Genomic DNA, 14184 nt, shown 5'->3' with positions numbered 1-14184 from the left:
ACCTGTGAATTGGGTCAACTGAGATGTGGCAACATTCCAAGATTTAAAATGTGAATGCAGTGAATCAGGCAGAGCAGTGGGTGTGCAGGAGGCTGTGCCAGCTGCCGTCTGAAAGACATATATTTCTAGCATGCAGGGATGACACTCACTTGAGATCCTTTCCCATTTGAAAAGCATTAAAAAATCATAACCTGCAGGCCCAGAGGGTGAGCACTCTGACTTAACAACCCTTTTACTTTCTTTTGCAAAGCATTAAAGTCATTAACTTCCAGCAAGCAGGAAAAGCAGGTTCTTACTTAACTCTTATCTTCTGAAAAGCCTTAAAAATCAGCAGCTGAGAGACCCTGTCTGTCTTTGGCAACGTGAAATCATAATGCACCGTATTGTGGCTAAGTAATGGAGCCATTCTGTCAGAGTGTAACTTAAGAAAAATTGGACCTAGTGACATGTCCTCTACTCAGAAAACTGTGGTGACTCCACACTGTTGATCAGATATGATCCAAACCTTTTGGCATGAGTTTTGCTGCCCTTTCACTATCTTCACCTAACCATGCGTTTCCTGCTACCCACTGGATGAGGTTTGTACTTCATCTATGCCAATCGACTCCCCATATTTTTCCCTCCCCTCACTGATACCTATTTGTCCCTCTGTCTAAGTCTTCCCATATGGACTCTGCACCCAAAACACAACACTGGTATTTTTAATAACATCTGGCATTTGTATATCCCTTTAGGCTATCCAACCTCACTCTCCACATCTCTTTGAAGGTTCAACTTTTCGAATTTCACTCCTTTTACTTCTTTAATCACTATCCCATTGCTTAAGTATTTATGCATTGCATATTGGCTAATTGTATCCAACTTTGCATTTACACTTAGGAGGGTACATATGTCATGTATTCCTCCACTAGATTATCCATTCCCTAGGTTTATTACTTTCTTCCCATTTATTCACCTATGTGCAGATACCCGGGTAAGTGACAGCACGTCAGTTAGTCAGTCATCATCTGTTTATTGAGTATTTATGTGCCAGGCATTGTACTGTGCTGCAGGTACACACATGGCCCTTAGACTGTAGTAGCATACAGAGAAATATTAAATGCCTAAATGAATTATTATTGGTGAGCAAAAGGCCTCAAAGTAGGAGAGATACTTTGGGAATACATGGGAGCCTGTTGGAAACCTTTTCCTGAAAAAGTGATGTTTAAACTTTTTAAAAAAGTGATGACCAGTAGGGGTCAGTAGGAGTTGAGAACTAGGCAAAGAGTTGGAGAGCGAAGCATCCCACGCACCCAGACTGTCATGTGGAGAGGGCAAAAAGAGTGTGCAGGAAAAGTAGCGTGGAGTAGTGTGCAGTAAAAGATAAACTCAGCAGGCCCGGATTGCCCAAACCCTGCACATTCCAAGGGTCATTGAGACCGCCCTTGATTAGCTTCTGAGACCTCTGAACCCTTGAAATATCCTCAATGGTAAGAGTGTCTTTGTATATCTGAGACCGTGAGCCAGGCCAGATCATTTCTACCAACAATGTGATTTATGGTGAACACCTGTTTCTATATGCCTAGGTTGCTTTGGGCCCTGTTGTTTCAGTCTGACCTGTGTTGGGGCTGGAGACTGAGTTATGTGAATGCTCCATGCCTATGTGACTGATCCCCCACTACCCCAACAAAACTAAACTAAACTAAAAACAAAATTCTGAACACCAAGGCTCAGGTGAACATCCTTGGTTGGCCATATTTTGTATGTGTTGTCATACATTGTTGCTGGAAGAATTAAGCACTGTCCATGTGACTTCACTGGGAAAGGACAACTGGAAGCTTGTGCCTAGTTTCTTCTGAACTCTGCCCTTCCTTCCCTTCCCTCCTTCCCTCCCTCCCTCCCTCCCTCCCTTCCTTCCTTCTTTCTTCTCTCTCTCTCTCTTTCTTTTTTTTTTTAGACGGAGTCTCACTCTGTCACCCAGGCAGGAGGGCAGGAGGGCAGTGGTGTGATCTTGGCTCATTGCAACCTCCACCTCAGGGGTTCAAGAGATTCTCCTGCCTCAGCCTCCTGAGTAGCTGGGACTATAGGCATGTGCCACCACCCTGGCTAATTTTTTGTATTTTTAGTAGAGATGGGGTTTCACCGTGTTAGCCAGGATGGTCTCAATCTCCTGACCTCGTGATCCACTTGCCTTGGCCTCCCAAAATGTTGGGATTACAGGCGTGAGCCACTGCGCCTGGACCGTACCTTTCTTTTTTGTGGATTTTAACCCACTCCCTTTCATTGTAATACACTATAATCGAGAGTATATCAAGACAGGGTAATATTTTGAGAGGAAAAAAAGAGTATAACAGCTTTTCTGAGTTTTGTGAGTCCTTCTAGCAAAATATCCAATCTGAGAGTGGTTCTGGGGACCCCCAACACAGACAGAGAGAAGAGAACAAAGCCTGTGGGAGAGAGGAGTATACGAGGTGAGGAAGGAGATGAAGAAAATGATTGGATTCTTTAGGTCCTTACAGGTCGTGGTCAAGAATGGCATGGTTCTGCCTGTAGGCTTGATCCCAGTGTGGCTACTTTAATTCTATTCCATGGCTCTAGGCTGTACCCAGCCCCAATTAGATCTCATGAAGAGTACCTACGGAAAACATGCAAACCAGTGAATTTCACTGGGGTGGGGGAGCCCAAGGGCACACAAAATCTAGTGAAGAAGGTAAGTGGTGTCACCTGTGGGATGGTGCATGGATGAATATTTCCCATGGGGTCCCCTTGAGTTTGGAGTAGAGTCACTAATGCTCAATGTGTATTATTAAAGAAGATACAGTGGTGTGTTTACTGTAAAAGTGAGGACTGACCAGGCACGGTGATTCATGCCTGTAATCCCAGCACTTTGGGAGGCCGAGGCAGGCGGATCACAAGGTCAGGAGATCAAGACCATCCTGGCTAACACAGTGAAATCCCATCTCTACTAAAAATACAAAAAATTAGCTGGGCGTGGTGGCGGGTGCCTTTAGTCCCAGCTACTTGGGAGGCTGAAGCAGGAGAATCACTTGAACCCAGGAGGCGGAGGTTGCAGTGAGCTGAGATCGTGCCACTGCACTCCAGCCTGGGCGACAGGGTGAGACTTCATCTCAAAAAAGAAAAATAAAAACAATAATAATAATTTAAAAAGTGAGGACTAAGCTCTGATTTTTTTTTTATCTTGCCCAAATTCCTATCTAAGGGGTCTGGGGAGTCATGACCTCCAAACCACAAATTCTCATCAGATGGGTTATATTTAACCCTATATATTGTGACTTACTTTCCAATGTGACTCTGGCATAACATTACTTGACAAAAAAGAAAGTCAAATTATTTTACCCCAAAAGCATGTTTCTTTGCCATATTTTGAAATGGTCTTGCAAAGCTGTCTTTTGTGGGGGAACGTGTGCATCTGTAAAGAATCTCTAGAAACATAGCTAGATCTTTTTCTTCTAGGCCCCCTTAATCCTGAAGAGATTAAGCAAGAATTTAGCACCTTTTAAAAGCCTGAATAGGAAACATTTGTCATCTATTATCTCTAACAGCAGCCACTATAAGATTTCAAAAGAACTTTAGTATCCATAATCTTTTATCTTTCTTTTTTCTTTTTCTGAGATGGAGTCTTGCCCTGTCGCCCAGGTTGAAGTGCAATGGTGTGATCTCCGCTCACTGCAACCTCCACCTCCCAGGTTCAAACAATTCTCCTGCCTCAGCCTCTTGAGTAGCTTCGATAACAGGCACATGCCACCATGCCCAGCTAATTTTTATGTTTTTAGTAGAGATGGGGTTTCGCCATATTGGCCAGGCTGGTCTTCAATTCCTGACCTCGTGATCCGCCCACCTTGGCCTCCCAAACTGCTGGGATTACAGGCGTGAGCCACTGTGCCCGGTCTACAATCTTTTATCTTAACCTGAACATTTCCCTTCTATTGATCCCAGATCTTTAGACAAACTCAATCAATTGTCAGTCAGAAAATGTTTAAATTTATCTATAGCCTGGAAGCCCCCTCCCTACCTGCTTTGAGTTGTCCCACCTTTCTGAACCAAATCAATGTATTTCTTAAATGTATTTGATTGATGATTAATGTCTTGTGCCTCCCTAAAATGTATAAAACCAAGCTGTACACCAACCACCTTGGGCACATGTTCTCAGGATCTCCTAAGGGCTGTGTCACGAGCCATGCTCACTCATATTTGACTCAGAGTAAATCTCTTAAAATATTTTAGAGTTTGACTCTTTTCGTTGACAAAAGCTAGTGGGGAAATAATCTCAGAACTGTCTGCCATACTGAATGCCACACACTGAAAACATCACTAATTTGTTTCATGATTATATATCCATGGTGACAGAGTAAGTCAGTGGAAAAATAGGGTGAAAGAGTTGTCAAAGCAATTTAAGCAATTTATTGGCACAAGAAACTCTGTTATCAAGGTTGCAAATAAGTCATCAACTTCAGGCATGGACATGCACCAAAGTGTTTCTTAAATTTCTGCTTGCTTGGACAAGCATGCTGACTTCTCAAGAGCATGCTTTGAATCCATAATAACCTGAGAAAAATTTTAAAGTAATGGAAGAAGTGCTTATGTAATTCATTTCTAAGTCAACAGCGGATTATATTTTAGATGGCGTTGGAGGCTTGAGGCAGAAGCCTGTTAGAGATGATGACTGTGCTGGCAGCCTGCACACTCCCAAGTCAGAGTTATGCCACTGAACATTGAGCAGCAGGGCTGGGAAAGTCGTGTGATTGGAGAGCTCCACTGATGGCCCTGTGAGTCCAGATGACTCCATTCTGGGGAACACGAGATGCTGTTACATATTTTCTAATTACAACAAAGTCTATTCTCACTGCTCCCAAGAGGGAAGGCGGTTTACAGTTAGATAGCCCTAAGTTTGAATCCGGCTCAACTTGGTGACTGTGGGCAGATCACCTAAACTCTCTGGATCAGTTTATCCATCTGTGCACTGGTTACTGTAATACTTTGTTCATAGGGTTTTTGTTTTGTTTTTTCTTTTTTTTTTTTTGAGGATGGAATGAGATAATGTCTGTAAAGCATTTGGCATAGTGCCTGGCATGCATTAAGGGCTCAAGCAACAAGAACACAGAAAGGGTATTAGGGTTTTCAGTAAATCATCAGACATAAAAAGACATTTTTGAGGACTTGATACCAGACATATATGCCTTAAGACTGTTATGCCAGATAAGGATATGTTTGCTTTGAATTAGATAACAGTGGAAGTGACAGAACCACCCTGATAAATCAGTGTCACTATTTTGCTCTTAAATACTCAGGCCACATTTTTAATTTATTTTTTATCATCCAGCCCAAAATGTCACTGGGTCACATTTTAAGGAGAAGCACATAATTCAGGTGCTATTGATGTCAGTGTCAGATGCAGCGTTGTTCTTTGGCTTCCTAAGAAAAATAAAAAGGGTGGTCATTGGAAGCCATGTTGATGAGACGGCCCATGAGGCCAAGCTCTAATCGTGAAGGCAGACTCCTTTGTGGGCTGAAACCAGGAAAAGTCTTGGCAAGTGGGATGCCTGGCCAAAGAAACATGAGCTCTGAAGTTATGACTTGAGTTTGTATCCCAGCTCCATCAACAGTGTGTGGCTTTGGGCATGTTACTTATCTCTCTAAATCTCAGTCCATTCATCTATAAAAAGGGGGAAATACACATGAATTGCAGAGTTGTAAGGATAAAATAATATAACACAATGTATGTAAAACACCTGTTACATGGTAAGCACTTTGTAAATGATGGCAATTATGATCCTATAAGTAAGAGAAGTACGGTCATGACAAAATGTAAAATGCATTTGTGGTAATTGACATTGTTTTGTGACAAAGCAATCCTGTGAGACCAGATTCTCAGAAAGAATGGCAGGATACCGACAGCAGAACATTTGATTTGAAGCTTGGCACACAGGTGCAGTTCATTCTGGGAAATGGTTTGTGGTTTGGATCAAATCTCTGCCCCAGGTAATGTGCTCACCATTGCCCCGGGAAGACTGGCTCTTGGGGATAATGGGGGGCAGTTGGGACCTCCTCAGCCAGAGGAAGAGTGGTGATGAGCCTCCTGTGGACAGGAGCCCCACGTGTTATGAATAGTCAGGATGTAAGGGTGATGACCAAGTATAGCTCCAAGGGAGGTGTGTGCCAGCCTCAGTGTATGCAGTGTGTGGCCTATTTCCCCACTCCAGTCCTCTCTGCAGTAGGACGCCTATGTTGGGATACATGACTTGTGAGGCAGTCATGGAATCTAGAACCCAGAGAGCAAAAGGGCCCCCGTCAGGGAAGGATGAGGAGGAATCTTCTCAAAGAACAGTGTGGCTGGTGCTCCTTCTGACCTGCTTCCAGTTGTTTCTTCTGCATCTGGACAATTTTCTGAAAGAGGAACCCAAGAGGTGACTACTGCAGATATGATATGAAGGGATGTTTTCCAGGTAAGAGAAGCCTCTGTTCAGCAGAGAACTCTGATCATGTACCAGAGAATAAACATGAATTAAACGTAAAAAACCATGGGGGTGGGAGTAGATGTTACTGCAGCTGTGCCCATCAGCAGCTCATTGAGAATCAAAGTCTCCTGAATATGGGAAGTTAGTGGTGTCTATCACTGTCTTGGGAAACCAGCCAGGAAAAAGGCTGAGGGACCAGGGATGGCTACGAGACATTGCTTGAAAAGGTAGGAGGTTTGAGTTGGTCCTTTCCGCCCTATTAAAATGTGTGCATCCACAGGAGACATTACCAAGTATGTTCCCACGTCCACTCCCAGAGGAAATGAAAGCCAATGACCGCATCCAGTGCTTGTTGGTCTGATGCAGTAGTTCTCAGTTGAGGTCGATTTTGCTCCCCCAGGGGACATCTGGCAATGTCTAGAGACATTTTTGGTTGTCACATCTGGGGGGAGGAAGGGCATCCTACTGGCATCTAGTAAATAGAGGCTGGGCAAGCTGCTAAAGATCCAACAACGCACAGACAGCCCCGACAACAAAGAATCACCCACTTTCAAACGTCAGTAGTTGAGAAATCCTGGTTTGAGGCAAATGTTCTTTTTAGATGGTGGCACGGATCATCTAGCTCATCTATCTCGGCGTAGAATGGGGATATAGCTAGTCTGTTACCCCTTATTGGTAGCCATAGACATAAGAGGCCTTGGTGAGAAGACAAACAATTGGGAGTGGAAATGAGCCTAAAGGAAGCCTCAGGCTAACCTCCCAGGTAGATGGAAGGATAAGGGCAGAGTTTTTCATTTCAAGGCAACTCTTACTTACTTAAAAAGCAGTTTCCATAAGCACTTAATTATATGTGTATTTCCCTAAGGAACTCTTGAGGCAGAGAAGACTTGCTTAAATTATGGGGATGGAGGCAGTACACAGGGCTTTAATGGGGTTAGAAAAATTTTTTTCCTTTGAAGGAGCCTTGGGAGGAAGGGAAGGGTATATTCCTCTTCCACAATGCAGAGATGTGGGGAGGATGGAGTGACACAGGAACAAAGAGGCAGAAAGGGCAAGGATTGGTTGTATGGCCTAACAGGTGAGGATCAGAGCGGAGACAGGAACTCAGGGAAGCTTTGTGCCTCACACCCCAATCTCTCAATCCATCCTGGTAATCCCTGACTGTAGGGGAGGGGTTCAGGAAGTGGCCCATTCACACCCTTCATGCCCTACTCCCTTCACATGAAAACACACACACAATCCTTTGGAAGATGTTCTAAACAGAATGGGGCCATACTGTTGGGGGAGGGGTGGATGGGGGAAAGCAGGGTAGACAGAACTTTTGGTGACAGGAGGGTAAGGGTTTCAGTGCATCCTCTATTTGCGTTCTCATTCCTCTGTTGCAGCTGGAATGCCTGGAATGTGTGCGTTTCTTCTCTTTGGGAGACATCCTCACCTGAGTAAGCCAGGTGGGGACTAAGCTTGAAGGAACTATCACTCAGATTTGACAAATAAAGGAAAACTGGGGAGAGGGCATCTTATGGCCTTAGATTGGCAAGACTTCAGCTGATATCCCTTGGTTAAGGTTGAGTTGGACAGGGATGAACTGGGTGGTTAGTAGTGGAAGGTGGAAAGCAGCAGAAAGGACCAGGTGGCTAGGCCTGTCTCTGGTCTATGACACAAAAGATGAGATCTACAGGGGAGCCCTTGACTGCCCCCTCTTCTGTGTCTCCACTGGAACTGGAATGCATGTCTACAATAGCACCTATTGTCTGTGGTGGACTCTATCTGTGCCCACCTTCTCCAGCAGCCTGAGCTCCCGAGAGCAGGAATCATGTCTCATTCCACTGTGTGGCCTCCGGATCTAACAGGACTCATACAGGTACATACAGGAATTCACACATTTTATGGTGTATTTCTATCTTATTCAGCCTGCTGTTGCAGAAAAGAGCACAGGGATTCAGGCAGATCTACAGCAAAGAGTCCATGGGGTGGATATATACCATTCTTCCCATCTCTCATAAGTCAAAAGTGTAGTGGTGCTGGCAAAATAGGGCCCAACAGGAAGGCAGAATGGGGTCCAATAGGGGATAACTGGAGATAACATCTGAGAAACATGGGCAAGATTTAGAGCCCTAAAACTCTTCATTTAATTGTTAAATATCTGCTCTGTGTAACTGCCTAGATTGGCTCTGTTCTTGAGTCCTTTGGCCTGAGATTGTGGGGCAGCAGAATGGGCCAGAGAGCCCAGATGAGCTGAGCAGCACCTGAGGTTGGGAAGAGACGCCCAGCCGAGGAGGTGGAGACAGTGGTTATCTGTGAGTGTGACATCCAGGCTGTCTCTACCCCCAGAGAAACAAGGGTGACACGTGTGCAGCAGGTGGGCCTACACGGAGGGGCCTCCTGGCCTGTGAGCATCAAGAGACCTGGGAATGCCAGGAGGCCAGGCTACTCTGGACCTGAATCCTTTTCATTGACTAGCTCCCCCAGAAAACACATCGAATATTGTCAGGGAACAGATACATAGTATTTCAGCATCTTCAAGGGACTGAAGACGTGTGTTGCTGTTTTGGCCCATCCTTCCACTTTCTAGAAGTGTGATGATGGGCCTCTCTGAGCTTTGGCCACCTCATCCAAAGAACAGAGATGGCCCATCTGCCTTTCCTGTATCACAGGGCTACAGTGAGGCTGAAATAATTTGATGTGTGGGAATGCTTTATAAAGTACCATGCAACGTGCCCTGGTTTGTACAACTCATTTATTCAACAAAAAAGTACAAGCCTCCCCTTCAATCAAGACCTGCCTGCAGGGGTGGGTTACTTCAGTGTCTTGAGCCACTGGGAGCTAAAGGGTTTAATACTTTAGTCCACTTCCCTTCATCTCTGACCCCATCGACAACATGGGGCAGGGGAGTGAGGGCCCGGTAGAAGGATACTGAGGCCCCTTATTTCGTTCGCTGGTAGAACTGGAAGACTGCTTTCTCCTGCTCATAAGTCTCGATGGAGCCGGGTCGTAGTCGTCGGATTTCAGCAATGGCATCTCCTGCAGCCAAGCCCCGCTCCTTTACCAGGTAACAGGCCAGCATGGTGCCAGTGCGGCCAAAGCCCAGGGCACAGTGCACTCCCACAGCCTATGAAGACGGAGCTCGATGGGTGCCGCCCAACTCCCCCAGCCCCAACTGTCTCCTGTCCCTCACTTGGTTCTCCCCACAGCTCCTTCTTCTGTGCCAGGTCCAGGGCTCTGCAGCAAAGTCAGGGAGGGCTGTCCCTGCACTGGGTGGCTAGGAGGCCTCTGCAGTGGCTGGTTCAAGAGCTGCCCGCCTCCGCACAGCCCTCCACCTGTGGTGTTCAATACAGAAACCACTCGCCACGGCTACTGTGGCTACTGTGTACTTGAAATGTGGCTAGTCCAAATTGAGATGTAGTGTGAAAAACGCAACAGGGTATGAAGAGGTAGTGGAAAAAAGAATGAAAATATCTCATTAAGATCACCAAAATTAATTTTATCGCTTCTTTGCTTTTTAAGAATGCGGTTGCTAGAAAAATTAACATTACATGGAGCCACTTACGTTCCGTTATATTTGGGCAGCTTTACTCTAAAAAAAAAATGGTAAACAGCCTCCACCTGACTTCAACCCCCACCTTTCTCAGGTGCCTGTCCACACCCTTCTCTTTCTCAACTCACAGTATTAGCTGGTTTTCACCGTCTCTCCTCAAGCCCAGTTCGCACTGCTTCGCCCTCTCTTTAGTTCCTTCCGTTTAGCGCCTCCCTCCCCCGCACTGGCTTCCCAGTCTCCCGGCCAGTCTCCCGGCCCTACTGTCTGCCCCCAGTACCTCCCCGAGCCCAGTTAAGTTATTCCAGGCCGGGTCTCCCCAGCTCCGCCCGCGTCCCCGGATGACCTTCCAGGCCCCTCCCTCCCTGCGCTGACCCCGCCCTCTGACCTCTCCCCGTGCGTTGGCCTCGTCCACGATCTGCACGAAGCGGTCGATCTGGTCGGGGGCCGGCGGGCAGAAGTCGGGGATGCGCAGACGGTGCAGGGTGAGGCCGGGGCAGCTGTCGCTGTGTGGGGGCCCGCGCTCCGTCAGGGACACCAGGTGCCGCACGCCCAGGTCCAACAGGAACTGGTAGTGGGCGGGGAGCCGCGGCAGCGCCAGCCCCGCCAGCCGGCCCGGGAGCACCCAGGAGAAGTTGGGGGGCTGCACGCCCATCGCTGGGAGAGGGCACAGAACAGCGGGTCATGGGGGGCGAGGCTGGCCTCCGAGGCCGTCTCCTCGCCCGCTCCGAGCTGGGTAACCCACCGCCTACCTGGCCTCGGCGCCTCCTGGGCCACGTGGTTTGCGGGGCGCCGCCCTCGGGGACGCTCTACCCTGCCGCGGGGATTGGCCCAGACCCTGGGGCGGGGCTGGAACGCGGAACCCAGGCTCTGAGCGACCGAGGGAAGCGCCGCGATACCGCGTCGCCCGAGCAGGTCACGCGGTGATTGGCTGGCTCATCATAATGGGCGGGGTTACTTCCGCGTGGTTCAACCCACTCAGCTAAGAAGGAAGACCTGGAGCGAGTTAGGAATTGTTTGCTGCGGATGGGGCAACCCGGGGTCGGGCTCTGCTGCGCCCTGGCGGCGTGTTGCAGTCATTGCGTCACTAGCGCCTGCCCCTGGCTCCCTGCGGGCCGGCCTAGTTCCACCTCCTTCATGCTGGATGCCCTGGGGTTTAAGAGATGACAAATCGGCTTTCTCCCAGGACTAGGAGTCTGCTCTCTAATGACTGACTGGTAGTTATCAGCGACTTTTTGAACTGTTCCAGTGAGAGGGAATTACTGCTGCGCAGGAGGCTATTCTCATTTTTTCATTGCTGGAACTATTAAAAACTTACCTAGGGTAATAATTATAGTAATAATAACCAGCACCAACAGTCAACCCCCACTTCTGTCAATCCGGTTGCTCCTCAGGCCTTATTGAGCATTTATTATGCGCCAGATAGTCTTCTAAGCACTTAACACATACTCATTTAATCGCCACAGTTATCTTATAAGGTAGGTGATCTAATGAATCCCATTTTATGGATGAAAAAACAGAGGCACTGGAGAGGTTAATAAACTTGACCAAAGGATGATGACTAATGCCTCCAAAATCTTTAATAACACCGCCATTTCCTAAAGTTAAATGGAACATTGTTTTCTCTTCACATAACCCCCTCATGTCCCCAAATATTATCTGGGTTACATGCTTGTGGGTTTTCTTAATTTTTATTAGTATTTCATATTTCTTCATTTTTCAAGGTTTTCTAGTTCTCTGGGTCACTGTCCCCTGAGCAGGCTAGAGTTGATTAGTGTTGTTCTTACAAGGTGGGGGGTCCTAGATCTGAACACCGTTTCCGCTGTCATCTGACCAGTCCATATCCTCATTTGAGTAATGTGCTTGTAGCGATGCAGACTAACTGAATTATGAAAATAGTTAACCCTTACTGAATTTATTTATGTGCCAGGCCCTGTGCCAAGCACTTTCTGGAAGAACCACATGTGAAAGGCATTTTTGTATCTTTTTTGTACATGAATCATTGGAAGCTTAAAGAAGTTGGTTAACTTGGCCAAGGACACAGTGATCCAAGCCCAGGGCACTTGGCCATGAGGGTGTATTATATTTCCTTCCCTTTGCACCTACCTATGACACACGTTTGACCATTTAAGCCTTTGGCTTCAGCAAGATGGAAAGGAATTTGTCTTCTCCTAAAGATCAAAGCCTGCTCTGACCCTGTGGGAAATACACTTACCGTTTACCCAGACAACTACTTTCCCCAGGTTCCAGGAGCTGCCAAATCTCCCCTTTTGTTCCTTCCAGACAATCACAGCCCTAATTAAGCCCTTCCTGTTTGCACTCTCATTTCCTACATAAATTCCTATCAATCTTGCCGGCCCTCCCCAGTTTATTCCTTTCTCTGTTTCCTAGCCATGGTCTCTCAGCCACCAGTCACCTCTTCCCCCCACCCCCTGACCTCCCACTTCTCTTCCCTATCCAACTGCTCTTCAGGATTTCTGGTCGCACTTGTTCTTGTAAGTTAACCTCTTCTTAGTCCCTTTGCCTTGTTCTCCTTTCTTTGCTTCCCCTACTCATCAGGGAGCTTTCCACTTCACTCCCTGCCCTCCTATGTGCCCCGTCTTTGCCTTCTTGATATCCAGCTCAAAGCCCATCTTCTCCAGAAGGAGAAAATTTTTTTGGGAGACCTAGATCTTCCTCTTCCCTGAGTCCCCTAATAGTGATTCTCTCCCTCTTGTGGGTTTCTGCAGGGCTAGCAGTGCACCCATCAAACCACTGGGGCCTCCCTGTGGACAGGCCATTGGCTCCCTTTTTAGGAAGCTCTGCCCTTCCCTTCCAGCAGACCCAGATGGAAAGGGCCCAGGGTCCCTGCCTTAAGCTGTGTCCCATTGTCACGGGTGCCATTTGATGTTTTGTCTTGGGCCCAGGGGGCCTCAAACTGTAAGGAAAAACCCTCTCTGATGGTTTCGTGGCTCGGACTTCTGCAGTTAACGGGACTTCTGCAACTAACCACCTCCTTGTCTGCCCACATACATGATACTGACCTTCTTTTATTTTCTCCTCTGTACAGAGTTACCTGACTCTCATGAAGATTTGGGCTTTTTTTGTTTGTTTGTTTGTTTTTGTTTTTTTGTACTCCCATCTCACCTTGTATAAATATGTCTTCCCAGTATAGTAATTTCACTGGATTGAGGATATTTGTTTGCACAGGAGGCAAGAATGCATTGTTCCATCTTTGAATTCCACACATCTAATATGGAGCCTGAGCCACAGGGCTCAGAATGTTAAATAAACAAATGAATGGGAAATTAATAAGTAGAATGCATTGGCAAGACTGGGAAGGTGCATTTCTAGGAGTGAATGTGAGTCTGTCAGACCACGTGGCAACGTGCGTTTGTAATTCTTTTTAAATGCACAAGTTTGAGGACCGTGTTGAGTATTGGATAGTATCTCTTTGAAGTGTATTTTTTACTTGACTATGCTTTTAAATAAAGAATGGCTGTGTCAGTATGATCTTGGCTATGTCTAATTAGTATTTTTGTGAAATGGGATAAATAAAGCTTGTTCTTTATAGAGCATTGCTCCTGTGGTGTGCATGTGTGTGATGGCATGTATATGTGAGTGTGTTGGAGGGGCCATGTTCCTGGAGAACAATCTATTGACACTGATAGTGGGCTGAGTAATAAGCTTAAGAAATTTCCCTGACTTCAAGGAATTTACAACATCCTTGGGGGGGATTTAGACTCTGATGTAATTATTCTTAGGACATATAATAAAGTATTAAATTGCTCATCAAAGACAATCAGATAATACATATTAAAAAGCCAATTGTGCAGTAAAAACAAGTGCAAAAGAAGTCAGTGGGGGGAAGATAAGCTTGAGATGGAACTACCAGAAATGTCTTATGAAGAGAGGGATTTTTCTTTCCATTTTGTCTACTGTCCAATGAAACGTTCAGCAGACCCAGCAATCCCATTACTGGGTATATACCCAAAGGAATATAAATCATCTATTATAAAGATACATGCACTGTATGTTTATTGCAGCATATTCACAATAGCAAAGACATGGAATCAACCTAAATGCCCATCAGTGATAAAGAAAATGTGGTACATATACACCGTGGAATACAATGCAGCCATAAAAAGCAATGAGATCATTCTTTTGCAGGGATATGGATGGAACTGGAAGCCATTATCCTCAACAAACTAACACAGG

At 46.3% G+C, this 14184-nt stretch overlaps 1 protein-coding gene across 2 annotated transcripts; it reads right to left on the bottom strand.

Moving 5' to 3' along the window:
• Positions 1 to 9173: 9173 nt before the first annotated feature.
• On the bottom strand, positions 9174 to 10841 carry DUSP23 (dual specificity phosphatase 23). Of its 2 annotated transcripts, none has more exons than XM_025394693.1 (3): positions 10733 to 10841; positions 10376 to 10644; positions 9174 to 9564 (listed from the first exon to the last, which is right to left on the bottom strand). In XM_025394693.1, exons 2-3 carry the CDS (start codon positions 10640 to 10642, stop codon positions 9379 to 9381), a joined length of 453 nt encoding a protein of 150 aa, XP_025250478.1. In that variant the 5' UTR covers positions 10643 to 10644; positions 10733 to 10841; the 3' UTR covers positions 9174 to 9378. The 2 variants fall into 2 exon arrangements, with proteins under 2 accessions (XP_025250478.1, XP_025250467.1); XM_025394682.1 differs by having other exon boundaries at positions 10740 to 10841.
• Between the last annotated feature and the right edge of the window lie 3343 nt (positions 10842 to 14184).

Source organism: Theropithecus gelada, chromosome 1, assembly GCF_003255815.1.
Source record: "Theropithecus gelada isolate Dixy chromosome 1, Tgel_1.0, whole genome shotgun sequence".
NCBI lineage: Eukaryota > Metazoa > Chordata > Mammalia > Primates > Cercopithecidae > Theropithecus > Theropithecus gelada.
This window is presented reverse-complemented; position numbering and strand designations above follow the sequence as displayed.